At 54.2% G+C, this 21,536-nt stretch overlaps 1 protein-coding gene across 1 annotated transcript in view; it reads right to left on the minus strand.

Annotated features, from left to right (window-relative positions):
- COL27A1 (collagen type XXVII alpha 1 chain) overlaps nucleotides 1–21,536 on the minus strand; it is a 157,880-nt gene that overhangs the window by 99,836 nt on the left and 36,508 nt on the right. Inside the window, exons 9-15 of the mRNA XM_037739202.1 lie at nucleotides 19,127–19,180; nucleotides 17,564–17,617; nucleotides 8,173–8,217; nucleotides 7,518–7,571; nucleotides 7,041–7,085; nucleotides 3,708–3,761; nucleotides 2,331–2,375 (exon numbers count right to left, since the gene is read on the minus strand). Coding sequence (XP_037595130.1) covers nucleotides 2,331–2,375; nucleotides 3,708–3,761; nucleotides 7,041–7,085; nucleotides 7,518–7,571; nucleotides 8,173–8,217; nucleotides 17,564–17,617; nucleotides 19,127–19,180 — 351 coding nt within the window. The remainder of the gene's footprint in view (nucleotides 1–2,330; nucleotides 2,376–3,707; nucleotides 3,762–7,040; nucleotides 7,086–7,517; nucleotides 7,572–8,172; nucleotides 8,218–17,563; nucleotides 17,618–19,126; nucleotides 19,181–21,536) is intronic.

Here is a 21,536-nt window from a genome sequence, read left to right on the forward strand (position 1 = left end):
CTCAGGAGGCTGTCTCATCTGTAAAGCAGCCATGCCTGGCCCTCGGTAAGGCTCCCAGGATGCATTTGAACAAATCCCCCAAAGGCAGCCCTTGGGGCTGGCCTGAGCGTTGGGGCAGGGCCCAGCTAAGACCATCTAAGCAAGTCAAATCCTCCCACTCTGCAACTTCAACTGTGGGAAACCAGACCCAGCAAAGGTGAAGTCATTGGCTCAGTATCACACAATACAGAGAGCCCCTCAGCCATCCAGGAAACCACAGAGGAACAAGGGCTACTACTGTTTATTGAGTACTTACTATGTGACAGGCATAATGATCTTATAAGGTATACTATTGTCCTCACTTCTCAGATGAGAAAACTATGGTTCAGAAAATTTGAACCAAGCCTGCTCCTTCCCCAGGGCCTTCGCCTGGAAAGCCACACAGCTCCCACGCACACCTCATTAAGATTCTTCATACAGTGGGGGGGACTTTCGGGACTAACTTATCCAAGAGCCAACCTCCAGGCTGTCCCTGTCTCCCTATCCTACTCTGTATTTCCATTCAGCACTACCTAACCTTCATTTCATTGTTCATTCTTCCGTTTCCCCTTTCAGTGACTGTATATCTGTCTGTCTGCCCCAAGAGAGTGGGAACTTTGTCTTATCCACTCTCTGCCCAAAGCAAAATGATTAGCCCAGAATAGGCATTCAACAGATAGTCACTGGATGAATAGATATTCACTGGATGAATGAATCTCCTTGCCTAAGGTCATGCTGGCTTGAGGGACAATCCCAGGTGCCAGCCCAGCCCTCTTAGACTCCAGGTCCTTGCCCTGAAGCTGGGAGCATCAGGTGCTGCTCCTTGCCCAGGTCCAAGTCTCAGGTTGGACCTGAGAGAAGACTGCCTGTCCAGACCACAGAGGGGTCTAGGTTGGGGGCGGAGGGACCTCCTCTGTCATCTCAGCTCTTTGAGGCTAGGACCTGGGTCTTTCTCTTCCTTTTTTTCCTCTTTGGCCCCCAGAGGATCCAGGTTAAAAGCTCCAACAGCTGCCAGGCGCAGTGGCTCACGCCTGTAATCTCAGCACTTTGGGAAGCCAGGGTGGGCGGATCACAAGGTCAGGAGATTGAGACCAGCCTAGCTAACATGATGAAACCCTGTCTCTACTAAAAATACAAAAAATCAGCCATGTGTGGTGGCACGTGCCTGTAGTCCCAGTTACTCAGGAGGCTGAGGCAGGAAAATCGCTTGAACCCAGGAGGCGGAGGTTGCAGTGAGCTGAGATCTTGCCACTGCATTCCAGCTTGGGTGACAGAGTGAAACTAACGTGCCCATGAGTGGCAGAACCACAGAGAGGCCTCTCTGAGCACCCTGGAATGCTCCCGGCCCCCTCTTCACACTCCCTTCTTCACCAGCCACCAGTGATGGGAAGTCCAGACTCGGGCTGATCCTGGTGCCAAGTCAAAGGGTCAACCTGCAGGGCAGCAGCAGAGGGACCCCGGATATCTCACTCTGCCTCTCAGAGAGAGCCTCAGTTTCCCCCTTCTGAATAATTGGAATGAATGACCTTCCTTCCAGGCGAAGATTCTAGGGAATCTATTTTTATAATATGACCGCGAACTAAGGATCCCGAGAGGCTGCCTCAAGCGGCCACTGAGATCAAAGACCCCAGGGACAAAGCAACCGAGTTGGGACTCTGTCTGCATCGTTCACTCGTCATGAAACCCTGGGCAAGTGACCTAATCTCTCTGTGCCTTGGCTTTTTCTCCATGTGCTGCACACATACAAGGAAGAGGAGAAACAATTTCCTCCCGTGCTGGGGAGTCACAGACAAAGCTGGTGGACTGGGAGTCACCACTGAGCCCCTCTTTGGGTCATGCCTGCTGTGGGCCTGCCCATACGCCTCATTGTCCCCTGGCCTTGCGTGTGCATGAGCAAACTGGACAGAGCCAGATGACACCAAGACCACATGGAGACTGAGTGTTCCCTGAGATGGGAGCAGGGTCACCTGGTCTGGCCAAGGTCCCCCGGTCACAGCAGACCCACAGACACATATACCCTAGACAGAAGCCCCCCCAGACACAGAACTGCTCTGGAGAACCTTGCTGCCCACAGGGAGAGAGGAGCTACCCCAGAGGGGCCCAGAGCCCACGGAAGCCCCAGCCCCAGCCAGGCCCCAGCCACGCAGGGTGCCAAGCAGGTCCTGTGGCCCAGACAACCCCCTACGTGGGCCCCCACACTCAAAGCAGGGAGAGAAGCAGAAGAAGCCAGGCAGCAGGTGGCCAGGGCAGCGTGGCCGTGGGAAGTGGCGTTCCCCACTAGAGTCTGCGTAATAGACACGGAAAATCTTTACCGGCATACCCATCTTGCCCCTCTTGCCAGGAACACCAGGCAGGCCCTGCAGGAGAGAGACAGGGGAGAGGTCAGGTCAGGATGCCAGCGGGGACCGCCAGGCTTGCCCCAAGCCAGTCCAGACCCACCCATGGCGGGAAGTCACAGAGTCACTTGCGTGGCAGCCCCAGTAACACACGCACATTGGGCGGATGGCAGGTTCGGGGTCTGTGGTGACCTAAGCTGGGGAGACAGCAGTGTTGCTGTATTCAGCAGATGCTTCATAAGTGCTCAGGCTCCAGCTGTCCTAAGGTTCTGTATATCCAGCTTATGGTGGTTACAGTTGAGATCCCTTAGACACAGGCTCAGGTTGAGAGGGGGCGGGGAGGAAGGGCCCAAGGCTGCCAGCCCAGGGGCTTCTAGTGGACCTCCAGGCCGGGCCAGGGGTCAGTGAGAATCTCCCACACCATCTTTTGGACTCCCCTGACTTAGATACTTGGTCTGGAAGGACGGGGTATCTTAGCACCCACTGCCCCCCACCAAACCAGCCCCACCGCTTTCCCCAGACGGCTGCTCCCCCTGGGGGCCTCCATCTCTTCGGCGCCCAAGCAGAGATTAGGCTTCCAGCCCAGCCTTGCCTCCCCACTGTCCCTCACACCCACCCCGGTCTGCTGCCTCCAGCCAGGTACAGCCACACCATCTCGTCCTCAGAGCACTGGAACTCCTGCCACCTGGCCTTGCTGTCCCCTCCCTCTACCCACACATTTTACTCAAGTAAATGAACTCAACTGTCTAAAAGAAAAATCAGCAGATGGTTTCTGGAACGGGGCAGATAGTGAATATTTTTGGCTCTGTGGGCCCCACGGTCCCGGTCACACCTACTCAGCGCTGCCACTGTAGTGAGAAACTGGCAGGGACAATGTGTAACCAAATGAGCAATGCTGAGAGCGATCAAACTGTTTGCAGAAACACACAGCTGGCTGGGTTTGGCCGGTGGCCACAGTTTGCTACCCCTGATCTATACTCTAAAGCGGGCCTGGTTTTCATTGGCTGCAAGTCCTCAAGGTCCCTTTCCTGCCTTAGTCCTGGGTGCCTAGGACATTGCCCCAGGGTCCTCTCCAGCCTCAGCTCCCACCGCTGCCACCCTCTTGCGCAGCACTCTAGCGGCACTGATTGTGAAACTGGCCAAGTGACTGTAAATCCCTGACTTTGCACATGCTGTTCCCTGTGCCTGGAACGCATCTGCCTCGACGTGTCCCCTTATCAGACTCCTACTCGACTCAAATGCACCTCCTCCAGGAGGAATTCCTTGACTTCCCCAGGCTGGTGTGTGGCAGGCTCTGCTCTTCTTGGGCGGGAGTGGGTGGTGGGTGGTGAATAATGAAACGAGCAAACTTACTCGCTCTCCATCAGATCCTGGCAGGCCAAAGAGTCCTGGGAGTCCAATGTAGCCCTAGGAAAGAGAAGAAGGGGGGTCAGAGAGGTCAAGTGGTGAGGGGTGGCTGCCCGGCCTGCCCCAGCCCATCCACCACTGCCATCCCACGTCCCGGCTCCTCCTCTTCCTCCCTGGTGGCAGTGGCAGCTCCGGTGGCTCCTCGATGACATAGGCCTTGAGGCAAGTGTATATGCCCATGGACTGCATGGTGCTGGCTTCCACGATGTAGTCCAAAGGCACATACCCTCACGCCAGGGAAGGGCGCGGGTGCTCGCCGGCAGGAGGCCCCCCCCACGCCAGGGTTCCAGGACCTGCAGAAGGAAGCTCGTGGCTGGGTTAGATGCTAGCATGGCACCAAGCCCTGCCCACCCGCAGGGATGCCTGCAGGTGCCCGTGGTTCCTGCCATGGCTCCTCCTAGGCCTTCAAGGTCCTGGACCTTGTAGGGCTTACATCCACCCCTGGCCACCTGAGTGCTGCCATTAACGAACAGCAGCTGCAAACCCAGAGCGCCAACACTGTGCCAGGCGCAGGCATGCTACGGCATTAGACTCTCACAAGGACCCCCAGACTGTCATCACCCTCACTGGACAGATAAGGAAACTGAGGCTCTGTAGATAAAGCAACACACCTAGTCAGTGATGGAACTGCGAATTTTCTTTGGGAATTTCTAATCAGTTCAAGGGTTACCGAGGTCCCGCTGCCTCCAGGCTCATCACCATTTTGGGGTTCTTCCCTAGGATGCATCTCATTTCCTCCTGCCAGCCTTTCCTCACTCTGTCCCCTTTAGCAGGCATGCCCTTCCCACCCCTCATGACTTCTGAGCCAAATCCTTCAAAGCCCAGCTCTCAGGAGCTCTCCTTGGGCAAGCATCCCTGACACCCCCAGCCGGAATGCCATTTTTACACCTCAGTAGCAACCTTCTCCACTTTCTCCCTTGTATCTTCATTTATTTGTGTTCACGCTTCATGTTCTCATTAGCCTGGAAACTTCTTAAGGGCAGTGACCCAGCCCGGGGCTTCTACCACTAACCGCATGCCACTCTGTGGATTGATGTAACAAGAACTCTAACAAAAGCTGATGTTTATTGAGTGCCAGCGATATGCCAGGCCTGCTATCAGTGCTTTGCTTGCATTAAAGCATTCATTCCATCCTTACCACACCCCAAGGAAGTATTTTTTAAATATATTTTATAGAAAGAGCCTTGCTCTGTCACCCTGGCTGGAGTACAGTGGTACGATCTTGGCCTATTGCAATCTCCGCTTCCCAGGTTCAAGCGATTCTCCTGCCTCAGCCTCCCAAATAGCTGATTACAGGCATGTGCCACCACGCCCAGCTAATTTTTGTATTTACTTTGGTAGAGACAGGGTTTCGCCATGTTGATCAAGCTGGTCCCGAACTCCTGGCCTCAGGTGATCTGCCCGCCTAGGCCTCCCAAAGTGCTGGGATTACAGACCTGAGCCACTGTGCCTGGCCCGAGGAAGTATTATTACCCAGCCTCCTGTAAAGTGAGACCATTTAGGCCCAGAGAGGTGAAGTGACTGGCCTAGGGCCACACAGCTGGAATGTGGTAGAGCTGGTATTCAAATTCAAGCCTCACTCCTGGCTTGGGTTTGTACCCACTCTGCATTCTGCCTCCCCTCAAACAAGCAACCAATGGAGGCTCACAACCATCTCTCCTTCCCTGGAAGGCCAAGAGGCCACTGAGCCTCCTTGCTGGCATCCAGCATGATTAATATCCATAATCTGAAAGAGTGCCATTTACTGACCCTTCCAAATAGGGCTTATCTCCCACATTTACAGGCGAGAAAATAATTGGCTCAGGGAGGCCCAGTGACTTGCCCATGGTCCCACAGCCAGCCAGTGGCAGGGCAGGTCTCAAAGCCGGTCATCCAGATTCCAAAGCCTGCCCTCTGCCTACTTCATAAATATAAGCCTGGTGGTGGCAGGGTTGGAAGGACAGCTTGAGTGACCCACTGCTCATCCAGGGTGCCCAGGCCTGTGTGGTCTTTAAGAAACAGGAGTGCTGGGGCCAGACCTGTCCTCTCCTCCTCTGTGGCTTTGAGATACCACCAGCCTGGCAGGCAAGTCAAGCAACCGCAGATGTTATTAACATGCCCTGTCCTGGCAGGTCAGGAGATCAGGATGGGAGCTGGGCTGAGAAGACCTTTCTCCCTGGGCTTAGGGGGCCTCTCTGGGGCCACAGCCCATGGGAGCAGCAGAATGAAGGAAGAGAGACCCGGCATCCAGGGAGGAGCCTCTGCAGGCCCTGCCTGTCACAGTCACCTCCTGGGGAATGCACCTACCCGCCCCCTCTCCCACCAGCCACCAGTCTGCTGCAGGGATTAAGGCTGAGACTGCAGCCATTCTGTCCTCTCCCTCCTGCCAAAATGGAAATAGCTTTGGCTCAGGAGCAAAGGCTACATGACCTGTCCTGACTGAGGACTGTGTGACCTTCTTGCTGAGTATTCTTTGAGAAGCAGCAAGTCCAGGCCTCAGAACACCTGGGTCCTCATCCCAGACCCACCTGAGGCATGCAGTGTAAGCCGGGGCTATCCAGAGAAAATAACCTCGCCTTGAACCCAGGTTCTTTGTACGTAGAAGAGAGGATTCCACCACATCAGCTCTTCGTCTTCCCAACTCCATTGACCCCCATTCGTCCACCCAGACCCTTCTCCATCTCCCCACAACCCCCATGGGAGCCCCATCGGGTAGCCCCCTCCTGAGCTGTCAAGTCACTGGTGTCCGCATACCCAAGCTAGAGGTACAAATGGACATCATGCCCATTGTAAGGTAAGCAAACTGAGGCTGATAGTTACTCAGGCTCTGCTCCATGGGGGTCTTGAAGGAAAGGGGGATCTGGAAGCTCCACCAGGTTGCGGGCTTGGGCAGCATTCACACAGCAGGCACCCTCCAAAAACAGTGGTTCCCCTCAGCCAGCCCTCAGATGGGAGCAGGAGGGAGGCCTCTGAAGATTCGATGACAAGCAATTCAAGTAGCCCCAACTGGCTCCCTTAGAACTTGGGATGAGCCAGGAGACGCAGCAAGCACGAGCTGGACTGTGGCCAAACCCCCAGCAGAGCCATGCCCAGACTTCTAGGCCATGGGAACCGAGCCGGCTTACCTGGCTCAAGGGTCTCCCATCACCCAGCCCTCCTGCTGCCCCTCTGTTCTCCAGGAGCGCTCAGGTGGGAGGACCTTGGCTCTCCTTACAGCTCTGACCTCCCACCAAGTCCACTGGAGACAGGTGATGCTCACCTAGAACCCCACCCGTGTGGCACCGGCCGGGAACCACTTACCCTGCTGCCTTTGGGGCCGGGATCTCCTACCGGTCCAGGTAACCCCTGAAACACAAAACACAGAGGGGCAAGGACATATGGAGACGCTCCACCTGCTGCCAATCTTGGGGCACGTCCCGCCTCTTTGGGGCCTCTGCTGCTCTCTTTGTAGAATGGGGTGGGGTTAGATCAACAGTCTTTGGCCTGAACCCTACAGCCCCAGGATCCCAGGGAGGTAGCTGGTGGGTAGGAGGGAAACTACATGGGAGGAGCCTCTGGAGCCCCAGTGCCATAGAACCAGACCACTATGCAGCCTTGTCCTGTGCCTGCAAAGAGAGGCTTCCTTGGTCCAGCGCCCTGGACAGCCCCCTTCTTAGGGTCGACCCAGCATATGCAGCTCCTTGGCCCCTAGCCCATCGCCTCCCTCTGCCTCGGGGCACCTGTGGCCATCTCCATATCAGCATGGCCACAGAAGCTTCCAGAAGCCATATACTGCACCTGCCTGCCAGGGTAACCTTTGGCCCCTGGGCTGCCCTCAGGTCCTGGCTGCCCCTGCAAAATAACAGAGAGAAACATAAGGAAAGGAAAGACCCTGCCCTGGGTCTGGGGGATGGTGGGGGCCCGGGGCTGACAATGAACAGAGAGGGGCAGGAATGTGAGATGGAAGGGGAGGAAGGGGAGGGCCCCCAAGCCCACCCCTCTGTGAAACCGGTCCGACCAGCTCTGAGGGACAAAACCCCCTCTGCTTGCAGCCCAGGAATAAGAAATCACTGAGGAGGCCTGGCTGGTTCTCCCATGCTGGCAAGGCTGCTGTTTGACTTGGGCCAGACCAGCCCAAATTCCTGCAAACCCCGTGGCGGCATGTATAATATCCCCTAACATCGCCCGGAACAGGCCAGCCATTCACGGCTCCAACCAGAGTTGCACGGTTCATGCCAACATCAGGCCGGCATGGACTCTGGCTCTTTCAGGCAAATGTGGCTGGGTGAGAGAGGTGGGGTGGGCTGGAGTGGGATGGGGGCCCCAGCAGGGTGAGAGGCAGAACAGCCTGGCTCTGGGGCTGACGCACAGCGCTGGATCTAGGGAAGGGGCCAGAGACAGGTAGGGCTGGGAGGGACAGCGGGCAGGGCAGGGCTGAGGCCGAGGCCCTCACCTGTTCTCCAGGATGCCCTGCCGGTCCAGGATAGCCCTTGTGTCCCTGTGGGGGGAAGAAGCTGCATCAGGCAGGGAGGACACCTCTGGGCCTGGAAATCACAAGGGTCCAACTGCCTAGCCTGCCCTGTTCAGCACCCTAGTACTGCGTTGGGGATGGCGTGTGCACTCAGCAAACGTTCCCCAGACAGATGCAGACACCATGTGAGGCTTCGCAGATTCCTAAGGGTTTCTCTCTGCTCCTCGTGGTTCTTAGGCCAGAGGACATCATGGGGGTCATTCACTGCCTTAACAGAGTTGGTGGACGGAACTGGGACAGAACAACTATGACCAAGAAATGGCGTATTGCAGCCATTCCTTCTGAATAGAGAGAGAAGGAGAGACCGTCTCTCAGGGATAGGCTTTGCCAATGGAGGAGTGGACTCAATCGGACTCGAGGTCTAGAATGTGCTGAGCCACCACGCGATGCTGGGATCCCTCCCCTCTCAGGACCTGCCCCTTCTCATAAACCCCCCATCATACGCCTTGACCACATACATTAACCCAAAGAGCTGTTTCCCTTCTTCCACTGCCCCCAGCTCCTATTCCAGGGAAGAATAGGCCACCCAGATAGTGATGAGAAAGACTCTGGCAACACCCTAGTACCAGCCTTGACCCTCTGTCCTGATGGCCAGGCCAGGCCTCTAGGTTGAAAGAACCAAGCCCAGTGTGTACTTTCAGGCAGCACCTGAGCCATTTCATAAAAGTAAGGAGGTCTCCAAAGGAAACCCCAGACTTCCAGCTTCCATCAGCTGGGGGGCTTCCATTGTACACAGGGATTAGTTTCGGTGCTGGTTTAGATGCTGTCTCTAACTTACTGTGCATCTTTGGGTGAGTCACTACCCTTCTCTGAACTTCAGATAACGGAATTAGAACTCTGAGTCCCCTTCAGCTCTGATGTTTTAGAACCTCCGAGTCTGAAGACTTCTCCAGAGTCTAACATATACACACAAGACTCGAGATACATGTTAAGACTTTAGCATGCACACACGTGTGCGAGCCCGCTCATACCTGCAGACCCTCTCTATGCGCTGCCGTTTACCCAGGACTACATGGGCAACAGATGACTTTATCTACACCTTACAACAGTCAGACGAGCTAGAGGGGGTGACTATCATCTCCATTTCACAGAAGAGAACACTGAGTCTCACCCAACGGAAGACACTTGCCCTGAGTCCCATTGCTAACAAGCCACAGGCACCCACTCGCTACCAGATCCTTCTGGCATCTGAGGCCAAAATGGGAACTCTGCAAACATCCCCAGGCGTGTACAGCTCCATGCACATACACAAACACACACAGGCACACACACTCAGCAACCCCCATCAGCCCCCAGGAAGTGGGGACTCTTAATTATAAACAGCAGAGTCAGTGTGATCTAAGAGGTCTGGAGGGTTTACGAGCATTCCTTTTGCACCTATTCATGTCTCAAGACCCTCAGTGACATGATTCTATCTCAGATCCAGGGGCCTATGGAGATTGATGCAAGAAGGCTGGGTGAGGTGCTTCTAGCTGGGGTGTGTGCTCTTTTCCCCAGAGGGCACACGGGGCATAGGCCGCAGCCAGCAGCTTGCTGGCAGAGTGATACAACCTCTTGTTTCAGACCCATCTGGATTCCAGTGCTGTCCTACTCACTGGTTGGCTGGGTGGCCCAGAGCCAATGACGTCACCTCTGAGAATCTCGTCTTCCTCAATTATAAAATGGATATACAAAGTTGGAGCAGGGATTGCAGGATAGAAAGCGTGCAAAGTGCTTAGCACTGTATTTGGCACTGGATTCAAGGGCCCTGTAAAGGTTAGCTGCTGTTATCATAATCTTCATTTTTCATTCATTCATTTGATAAACATTTACTGAGTTTTCATGCTCCAGCGCCCTTCTAGGCACAGGAAGAATGAGACAGACAACGTCTTTTGCCCTAAAGGAGTTTACATTCTAATTAAGGAGGTCTGAAAACAGAGTACACATAAAAATCACATCTGGGCCGAAAGGAGAGAGGGATGGGGAGTTGTTTGATGGTTGCAGTTTCAGTTTTGCAAGATGAAACATTTCTGGAGATTGGTTGTACAACAATGTGAATGCACCTAATGCTATTAAACTGTAAACTCAAAAATGGTTAAGATGGTAATTTTATGTTATATGCTTTTTAACCACAATTAAAATAACATCTTTTCAAAAACAGAGAGATAATGTCTAGCAGTGAGCAGTGCTGTGAAGAAAAGGAAGTAAAGTTATAGACAGAGAATGGCCACGCTGGGGAGGGGTGGAGAATAGGGGGTGGGATCCAGGAGGGCTGCTCTGAGGAGAGGAATGGGATTAACACAGGGCGGGCTCCCCGGAGGAGGGCATTGCAGGCCAAGGAGACAGCAAGTGCAAAGGCCCTGAGGCAAGAACGCAATTGACTGGCTTGGAGGGAACACAGCCAGGCCTGCATGGCTGGAATAGAACGAGCAAGAGGGTGAAGGATGGGGTGGTCGGAGAAGCAGGAGGTCAGGACGCGCTGGAGTTGATAGATGCAAAACCACAGAAGTGCTTTGAGTAGGGAGGTAGCGTGACATAAAGGAACTAACAGCCGTGATCATCATTTTTCCACCTGGAGCTTGCAGATGAGGAAGAACAAGCGAAGCCTTTTCCTAGTGAAGAGCTGTACGGAGCCTTGCACTCTGGGCTGTGTGACTCCGTATGGGTAATTATCCTCTCTGAAGCTCACTCTGCCATCCTCTGCCTGCCTGCAAAGATCCAATGGAGTAACAGGGCAAGGACCCTCCAAGATAACTACAATGTAGAGTCCAGGGGGCCCTTGGCCATCACCAGCTCCCGTGGCTTCATCTGCAGCCACAAGAACCCTGCTGAAAACCAATTCTTCAGCTCCCACACCTCCCTACAAAGGAAGCAGAGGCATTTCTCCAGTGAAATCCAAGGAGATTTCAAGTAAACCCTTTTAGTCAGGGTGCAGCTAAAAGGAAGTGAGTGATCATCCGGCATGCACGGTGGACAGCCCTCTGCCTGGCTCAGCACCGAAGCCTTCACATAACAGTTCATGGACTCCTTGCAATCTCCCCCGGGAGGCAGGAATTACCATACACATTTGCCAGTTGAGGAAACTAATGTTCAGAGAGGTAAAGAGACTTTGCTGAGCCCACACAGCCTTCTAGGGGCAGCGCCAGGCCTGTGACTCAATCCCATATCCTTAGCCATCAAAAAACATGGGATGAGACATGCTCATTGAGGCCCAAGGCCTCCCTGGAAGAGCCACAAAGCCACTCAAGGAGAGATCCCCCACCTCACTGGGACGAAAGCTCTCACGTCATTGCAGCGTTATTCAGGCGGAGGTCAGTCATGAAACCCTGGAGTATCTGCATTAAAAGGGACCTAAACCATTAGTTTGACAACCTCCTTTCTCATTGGATGGACTGAGAAACTAAAGCTCAGAGAGGGGAAGGGACTTGTCTAAAGTTACCCGGCAAGTTATGGCCAAGCCAGCATTTTTCCCTGGGACTCCAGACCCACTGGGGTATACAATTTCTAGGTCTCTCTTGATCAAGGGACCCTGAAGGGCCTTGAACATTGGCATGAACACCCCAGTTTCTCCTGGATGGCCAGGAGCAGCAGAGAGCATAGCCCAGGTTGGGGGTAGGAGGCGGGAGGTGCTTACATTCCCTGGAAGCATCTTAACAATGTTTACCAAGCTGGGGCCAGCAAATAGCTCCAAATGACAGGGCCCCAGACCTGTAAGAATCTAAACCATTATCTTCTGCAGTGCCCCGGCAATTACGGGGCGGATGCCGACCGCAAGGTGGACCCATGGACAGTGATTTCCCAGTTTATGATGCCTGACTGGCACTAAGGGAGAGGGAATGTTTCGGGGAGCTCCAGGGACCGTGCTGTCTGCAAGGGGCCTCTGGCTGCCCAGCAGGCGGGTCTCCACAGGACCTATGTTTATAATAGAACTTGGTCTATATTTTGGTTTGGGAGCCAGATTAATCATTGCTTACAATGCGCAAGGAGAAACCAGACATCACCTCACTGTTGCTACAGACCGTCTCCCCGTCTGGCTGGGCTGCTTTTTGGGCTTTAGGCAGGGAGGGGAGGGGTCCTGGTCCTTGCCCGGGGGTCCTAGGGACCACTATGTACTCAGACATCGGCTGTCCACCCAGGTTCCACCTCGGCCTGTGCGAGGCCTCAGCTCGCCTTACAGTTATTGAGATGAAACTCACCCACCTTGCTTAGCTCTCCACGAATCTCTCTGCTGGACTTCCCTACCACCTGGGCAGCCCACACTGCAGACTGAGCCATCAGCGGGACAGAAAGAATCAAAGAGTGAGAAACACATGCCTGGAGTAGAGGGTCTTATTATGGGATGCTGGACAAGGCGCCTCTCTGGGCCTCAGTTTCTCCAGCTGGCCTCTCCAAGTGTCCTGTGGGCTCAGAAAAGGCAGGATTCTGAAATCTGTGGCTTGCCTAAAAGCACAGTCCATCATGGCACAGGCCAGGTGTCTGACACCAAACTCTGTTCTGTGGATACGTGAGATTGCTCTGGGCAGGAAGGTGTATTTTCTGTATGGATCATTCATTCGTCCAGTTATTCATTCATCCAGCAAATGTTTACTGAGACCCAGCAATTACCAAGACCCTGTGTTAGGTACTAGAGACACATTGATGAACAGAAAAATTCTCTACCTTCTAGAAGAGGGCATTAAATGCATAGAATGAAGGAGAGGCAGCAAGTGCTGGAAGAATGTAGATTAAGCCAGAGGAGACGGCATTGTAAACTGAGGCCTGGGGGAGGGGTGGGGCTTGGACAGGAGACACGGGATGGGGTAGTGGGAATGGGCTGCAGAAGCAGGGGGGCCTGGAGACGTTTCTCAGGAGGACCTCTACGGAATTAGGGGTGCCACACTCAGGCAGAACTGGGAGTTCTGCAGAAGGGCAGGGGATTGTCTAAGGCAACCTCAATCACATTTCCCCAGAAATGCTTCCAGATGACCCCTGTGCTCTCCCATTTTATGACAGCTTCCCACAGATAATAGCCAATGCGGGCAGCATTTCTGCTAGGGGGAAGGGTGGGGGCAACAGGAGGGAGCCGGGGGGAAGTCAGGCTGGAGAGAAGCAAGTCAGGTTTCAGCCTGAGTGCCAGTTTTGTCCCGTGTGTGAGGTCTATCTGGGGCAGTACGGTAAGAGAGATTCGGGGGCTGTGTCAGGGCATGGCCGGAAAGATCCATCTGTGACGCTTGCCAGAGGTGACGAGGGAGGGAGGGAGGGAGTTGAATGTGGCCAGCACTGTGTTAAGCCCCCATGGGGAAGGAAAGATGGGTTGGGTTCTGTCCTCTGTCCAATCTAAGCAATGTGTCGACACTAGTGGGTTGCCCACTAGCCCAGGGAGACTGAGAAGGGAGGCCAAATGGTCAGAGAAGGGAGGCATGACCTCTGCCTGGAGGTGCTGGGGAGTACCCTTGGAGAAGATGCTATTCTTCTCTGAGAACAGAGCCAAGGGGCAGGCATATGAGGATGAGTGTGGAGGAGAGGCCTGGTGAGGCACAGCAGAAGCAAACACAGGAAAGCAGGAAGGCCCAGGGCACACGGGATTGGATGGGGCCAGGGTTTCTACACAGCAGGGGGCAGGGAGGCAGGAAGGCCCAGGGCACATGGGATTGGATGGGTCCAGGGTTTCTCAGCCTTGACACGCTGGGCTGGACACATCTTGTGTATGTGTATGGGAGGGAGGGGCGATCTCGTGCATTGCAGGAGCTTTAGCAGTATCTCTGGCTTCTACTCATTAGAAGTTAGTAGCACCTCCCTCCCAGTTGTAATGGCCAAAAATATCTCCAGACATTGCCAACTCCTCCCTGGGGGGCAAAGCCACCCCTGGTTGAGAACTACTGGTCTACAGGGAAGAAGGCAGGAGGGTTGGATGAGAGGGAGCATGGGAGGTGCAAATGGGGTTCTGGCAGCCTTCTTGGCTACCGGAGGGCGGTTAACTGGAAACTAGCAGTGACTGGTGCTAGCAGATGGAAGCACAAATCCTTCTTCAGATGCTTCTCTTCATGATCATTCATTCATTCATTCCACAAACACATGCAAAGTGCCTGCCATGCGCCAGCCCGATGCTGCGTGCTGGGGATATTACATCTCATTTAATCCTCCCAACCACCTCATGACTCAGCTGAGGCCCAGCAAGGTGAGTTGACTTGCCCACACTCACACAGCAGGAGAGGGGCATAGCACGGATTCCATCCAGGTCTATGTGACCTGGTTTGCGGGTCTTCCCCACCTTAGGAACTGGCCCAGCAAAGTCCTTCCACCTGCATCTCAGGCAGTGGCAGAGAAACAAACCTTCTGAGGCACGCAGCCTCTTTTTTACTGGATGGAAACTCTCTTGTTTGAGAAACTGAATCAGCCCTGTGGTGACCCAGAAAGGGCCTGAGGGTCAGAAGATCTGGGTTCAAATCCCAGCCCTGCAGCTTAGAGACCCATGGAAGGTATTTCCAAAACGTTGGTGCCTCTCACTCTTGGCTGCACGTGGAATCACCTGGAGGCCTTTTAGAGCTACTGAGGCCTGAGTCCCACTCAGACCAACTGAGCCAGAATCACCACGATGGGGTCCCAGATCCCCAGCTGGAAGCCACTGCCGTAGACTGCACCCTCCAACCAAAACTCCCTTTCTCTTGCTGATTTTTCTCCACAGCCCGTTCTGTCTTACAGCATACCTTTTATTTTTACCGTTTTTGTTTTTGTCTCCTGTCTCCCCACCCCCACCCCCATAAGGATCCAGGGCAGGGATTTTTGTCCATTCAGCTCAGTGGCGGGCACATTCTAGGGATTCACTAATTCTTGTTAAACAAATGAATAAATAGGATTATCAGTGTTGCTTCAGAATGAGACAAAAATTCAATGTGCTGGTGAGCACGAAGAGGAAACTGACTTTATCTCTTTTTTTTTTTTTTTTTTTTTATTTTTTTTTTTTTTTTTTGGTGAGATGGAATCTCACTCTGTTGTCCAGGCTAGAGATCAGTGGCATGATCTCAGTTCACTATATCCTCTGCCTCTCGGGTTCAAGTGATTTTCCTGCCTCAGCCTCCCAAGTAGCTGGGATTACAGGCACGTGCCACCACGCCTGACTAATTTTTTGTATATTTAGTAGAGATGGGGTTTCACTGTGTTAGCCAGGATGGCCTCAATCTCCTGACCTCGTGATCCACCCACCTTGGCTTCCCAAAGTGCTGGGATTATAGGCGTGAGCCACCACACCCGGCCTGACTTTAAGTCTTATCCACTCACCTCCCTTCTCCCCACAAGGCTTCTCACAAAAAATAATGCAGAAAAGCTACGCTACAGGATCAGAGCCAAGTGGCTGCTGTTGTCACCAAAGACTGTGTGTGACAGGAGAGACTGCCTACCGTGGTGGCCTCAGGCACATTGCCCATGGCAGTGCAGTGGTTCTCTTCTCTGCTCCCCACCACTGGTCAGGGGTCTCTGCCTCGGGACCTGAGCTCCCCGACGCTTCACCCAGCAACCTCTGTAAGTGGGTGACGCCAGCCTGCCGCAGACCAAACTCTTCTGTGCATGTCTAGGCCAGGGCCAGAGGGGACTCGGAGCAAATGGCTTTGCCAAATAGTCATCCAGCTGCACAGAGCCTCTTGCTTAACTTAGAGAAGCTGCCTCTCCCTGCTCAGGTGAGCTGGCTCCTCTTGATTGGGGGTTCTTCTGGACACCTGCTCAATGCGAGGAGCCTTGGAACCCTAGGCAGGAGCTGGTTCCAGTCTGGTTTCCCCACCTCCTGCCACCTCTGCTGGGCCGCCACCCCCATGCAGGACAAGACCACCACAGGCCGCTTTATGAGCTGGGGCCGGACGGAGCCTTTTCCACTGGCACCTCATCCATCAGAAATCGCTAGAGCCCAGAGGGGAAGCAAGTGGGGAGAGCCAGTCCTTCTGTGTTCTTTGAGCCGGAAAAGACCATGTCTCCTGGTTCACAGCCACTGCCTCCAGGGCGGGCCTCTCAGAGTGAAGGTACGGCCTGCTCTGCCCATGGAAGGTGCGGGAGGGAATGGGGGAACAAGGCCCTTCCAGGCCTCCTGTGTCATGGGGCTCTCAAAGCAAGAACAGGATGGAGCTGAGAGATACCCCAGCTGTCCAGATGAGAGCCAGATGGCCTAGAGAGAGGACAGCTGTGGCCACAGCTGGGAGCCAAGGAAGAAACTTAAGACACAGTGGTAGGCTGATGGATCTACCAGACAACCCATCAGCAGCAGGGGATTTTCTTGGAAAAGGCAGTTGACCCTTAGCCTGCATTGCCTGCCCCCTATTTCCTGAATACCTGCAATGCAAGGGCTTCATGTAAGGCTCAGTAGGGAGAGCAGCAGACCAGATTTGCACACCCTGGGTGGTGAGGCATGACTGGTGGCTAGAATAACTAAGCCAGGACAGTTTAAGTGTCCTTGAGCAGAGAGGAGCCTCATGGCCTGAAGCTGGGTGCTCCAGGAGCGCTCCCTGGAGTAGGCACAACTAGAATAGAGTCTTGAAGGACGGGAGACACAGGCTGGAGGAGTCAGAGAAATCCAGGGGCACTGGAAGCTAGAGACCCCCTACTAGGAAATGGCAGCCTTTTCCCCGCATGGGTGCTCGGACAGGTAACTCCCAGAGCATGGCTGAAGCAAGGATGGGATGGGGGAGACGTAGCAACAGCCAGGAAGGCACAGAGAACCCAGGCCTCTCCAGAGCACTCCCCTTCCCCTGCAGGGCACTAACGAGAGCTGAATATTAAACCCAGCGCTGGCTAATTTGCCCCAGGTCACCCAACCAGGAAATGGCAGAAGGGGGAGTAGGACCCAGGTCCAGCTGACTCCAGGGTCCACTCCCTCCATTTCTCTGCTCCAGGCCTTGCTCCTGGTCACACAGCCCCAGACTGTGCAGGGTCAGAGACGGTGATCACTGTTTCCATCTCATGTAGGAGGAGGCCAAGGGGCAGAGATGGGACTCACAGGCCCAAGGCCACTCAGCCAGGGGGCGGCGGAGCAGGGGCTGGCACAGGGTACACCACCACCACAAGTTTTCTTGAAGGTGGCCTCCCTGGGAGCAGCTGGGTCCCCAAAAGGAAGCACAGCAAACCAATGACACTTCTTAACAAGCTACCTCATTAACCGTGCCAAGAGGCACCCACTGCAAGCCGGGGTATTCCCCATCCCCAACAGGCACAGCCCTTGGAAAGCTCTCTCACTTCCCACCCATGCGCCCTGTCCCCGGGGGAGCTGGGCTGGGGCTGGGGAGAGGCAGGTGGGCCCACCGCTCTCCTGCCTGAAGACCTGGCTTGCTAGGAGGCCCACAGCGCAAGGCATAGCATCCAAACCAAACAGTACCTTTCGTCCTGGAGGTCCTGGATTCCCAGAGAGCCCGGGCAAGCCCATGTCGCCCTGTAAGACATGGACAGGGGAGGTGAGGCAGGAAAACGGAGTAGAGACACTCTGCTACAGTCTACAAACTGGAATTGTAACTGCCAATGGCTGCTTGTTTCCAAATGAGATTCACAGAGAACTAGAGGCTCAGAGGAGACTTGGGGGCTTCTCAGCAAAGTGAGAGCAGAAGAGCGGGTGCTGTACCCGGAACCCCTCCCCACTCAACTCAGCAGCTCCATCTGATCTATTTTATATATTGGCCTTCAGCAGCAGACACCACTTGAAGAATGGGTTCTGATACTAAAACCAGGTTTAAAAACTGTGCTCCAGAAGACATGTGGCTTACCAGTCCCATACCAATCAGCCAGCTCTCCCCGCAGTCCTGGGACACCTTCCCATTGCTGGGCCTGCCACTGGCCAAGCAGGGGGCATTTCTGCCACCACCCCAGGACCTGAGAGCAGGCCACACCGCAGCAGGAGAGAAGCCTGGGCTCCTGGGTGCCAATCCCATTTTGCCACTTACCAGCTGCCTGACCGCCAGCAAGCCACCCCTGCCTGGAGCCTCCGTTTTCCCATCTACAAGCTGGGCCCATCTGTCCTGGCTCATGAGGTTATGATGAGGATCAAATGGTAGTGTATGGGAACACTCTCCTGGGACCCGGAGTCACCCAGTAAATATGGGCTAAGAGAAAACACCTAGCAGTGAGGATGTGAAGCAATAAGCCACCCGTGTCTTGGGGAAATCAAAGAAAGCAGCCAGTTCTTGGTGCCTAAGCACAGGAGGCTGGCTGAGAAGCAGTGTTCAGTCCATCAGGATGGCTCTGGGGCTGTGTCCGGAAGGAAGCCAGGCAGACCTGGGCTTTGCTTCCAGGGTGTGTATGGCTGGAAGATTGACACACTGGACAATCTCACTTGGAGTTCTGGGCTCCCCTCTTCCCATCTGTCCAGCACTCTCTCCAAGCCCCTTGCTCAGTTTACGGGGTAGATCCTTCAGAGACGGATGAAGGCCTTTGGCCAAAGTGTTTTCCCTTCTGCAGGCAAACCTGGTTTCACAGCCTTTCAGAGTTAGGAGCCCTGAATCTCTAGCCTCCTAGAAATCCACAGACCTGTCTGCTGCAGTTAACCTCAGGGGAGGCTTTGAGTGTCTGCTGGAAGCTTCCTGGCCATGTGCTACCAAGAAACTTCTGGATGCCCAGGGTCACCTAGCAGGCCTTGCAGAAAGCCATGCAGGACATTAGGCAAAAGAACATTCACCAAGGGTGTGTCCATAGGCAAAATCTTTTGTCAGTTTTGTTGGCTGTACCCTGGAAAGGAGGTGCTGGAAATAACCTTGGGTGGCTTTGCTGCTGGGAGAGGCTGAAGGACTTCAAGGAACAAAACCAAACCACACCCTGACCCTTCCAGATGTTCCCACCCCCCTGCCTTTGCCATGCTTGGCCTCAGCCAGGACAGCTCGCTGCAGAGTGTGGCGATTTCACTATTGCCCACTCCCCTCTTCCCTGGGGACTGGGGTCCCTGGAAACCTACCTTTGCCCCATCATGGGCCTTTCCTGGTGAGAGCCCTGGGTCCCCTTTCTGTCCCTGAAAGAAAAACAATTCCTCTTGGCCACCAAGTCATCTAGAGAGGATGCCTGTCTCCCCACAAACTCTGCTCAAAGCCTTGCTCCCTTGCTTAAATGCCTTCCTATCCATCCTCCCACTCACACCCCTCCAGAGGGTCTTCTCCAATTTCACCACTCCCCTCCTCTAACACCTTCCACAGCGCCCCGCTGACTGCATGGTGACAAAGTCCAAATTCCTCCTTCTGCTATCCCAAGTCTTCTGTAATCCAACACGTCCGAGCACCCTGTCTACACTATGCTTTCTTTACAACAGGCAAACCCACAGGCAGGGTCCCTCTGCTCTACCCTCAAACCACAGCCCACTCCCCAGCCACGTCCCGCACTGTCCTGCCACCAGGCTCCTGCTCAGGCAGTCACCCTCACCTAGAAACCCATGCTCCAAACATCATTAGCCACACCACAAACATGCTTCGGTTCACAGCTAGAACGCATCCTCCACATCCTACTTTTAGAGCTCTGGGCCCATCCTCCAGGGGACCCGTCTCTGCCGGTGCACGTGGCCAGGACCATCTCCTGGCTTGTTCCCCTGGGCTCTCAGGAGTTTCTGAGAGGTATGTCCAAGAGGCATGCCAATGCTTTTTGATTTTCCAGAACGTCGATCTCCATCTCATTGGTCTCTAACTACCTGAGGTTCAGTGCACGAACAGCCACTTCATAGCTGGTACCAACCCTCACCTCACTAGATTCCCACAATCTAGTGGGGCAAGGGAAGCATTATTATTCCCATAATATATTTGGGGAAACTGAGGCCAGGAGAAGGAAAGGGACTGTCTAAGGCCTCAAGATGAAGCATTGGCAGAGCTAAGATTAGAACCCTGACTGGTGACCCCTAGATCTGTGTTCTGGGGTGCCCTGGCTCCTGCTGAGTTAGAATAGGCAGTAACTTGAGGAGAAACTGACAAGCAATGAGTCCCTAGTCAGAGGCAAGCACTCTTTGTGCCTAGCATAGGGGACAGTCCCTGTCGCCCTGATCCTGGCTGCTAAGAGCACAGGGCTCAGGAAAAGGGCTCACAGGTTCACCAGCCGCGTCTCTCATGGGGTGCTCCTGGTTATGCTCCTCTCCTTTGTCCAAACAAGATCATATGACTCAGGAAAGAGAAAGTTGGTCTACCCTGTGTCACCTTCTAAGAGCTTCAAATTCTTGTCCCCATCCCTATCCCATCTTGGGCCCTCTCCCCTCCCTGCCTCAGCTGGACCCAGAGTCCGAAGTTCTGGAGTAAAGTCCTGGACCTGCCAGACTCACAGCAGGACCTCAGGCAAGTCATAGCACCTTCCCAAGTCCCAGCTTCCTCACCTTTAAACTGGGGACCACACACGTGCTCAACACACACCTGCCCACACACACGCCCATACACATGCTCGTACACACACAAACACACGCCAGCTTTCCAGGTCTCCAGGCGAGAAGCCAGGGGGATAATAGCCATGACACATGTGAAAGGGTTTGGGCAGCTTTAATTAACTCCCGCTCGGTTCTTTTCTTCATCAGAGCTCAGATGTTCCAAATCCTGACTTGGTCACCCTCCACCAGAAATCACTGCATTCTGAACTAAAAAGTGCCTCCAAGAGGGAAAGGAATGGGCTTTTGCTGCTCACCTACTATATGCAGACACTGAGCTAGGCCCACTGTGTGCACCAACTCCTTTAGTCCTCATAGCACCCATTTGTTCCAGGGAAGAACGAAGTTTCAGAGAAGCCAAGTCCCACCCTAGGCTGGCCTTCCCTGGCAGGGAAGAGACAAAGGCTGAGTCTGTCCCCAGGCTAGGTCTGACTTCAAAGCCCCACTTGCAAATGGGAGGCCTGGGTGCTTCTCCCACACTCCCCCTTCCCCAGCTACCCCAGGCTCAAGGTCCCTAGAACCCTAACTCTGTCCACCTGGGCCCCTCCAGGCCATATCTTCTGCAGAACCTCACCTCTGGGATTCACCTTGCACTGCAGTTGCTCTTCCCAGACACCCTCCCACCCTGGGCTGTTCAGAAGCCCAGCTCAATGCCTTTTATGTCCACGGTACAAGGCCAGGCCCAGGGCTACCGAGGATTCCAATGGCCAAAAAAGGACAGCAGCTCCTCCTCAGCCACCCTGTGCCCACCTCGATCTGCAGCTGATAGAGAAGCTGGGCGTAAGCAGCTTTCAGGGGTGGGTGTTCATGTATCCTATTCTGTCATCTTACAAAAAAAGGAAATGGAGACCCAAAATGATGACATGGGACAGACCTGTTCTCTTGCCCAAGGTCTTTACCCAGGACATTTTAGTTAATTTTATTTCTGGATTTCTCTCTGCATTCTCAGCAGCCAGCACAGTGCTTGGAATGCAAT

Source organism: Cebus imitator, unplaced genomic scaffold, assembly GCF_001604975.1.
Source record: "Cebus imitator isolate Cc_AM_T3 unplaced genomic scaffold, Cebus_imitator-1.0 Scaffold64, whole genome shotgun sequence".
Classification (NCBI taxonomy): domain Eukaryota; kingdom Metazoa; phylum Chordata; class Mammalia; order Primates; family Cebidae; genus Cebus; species Cebus imitator.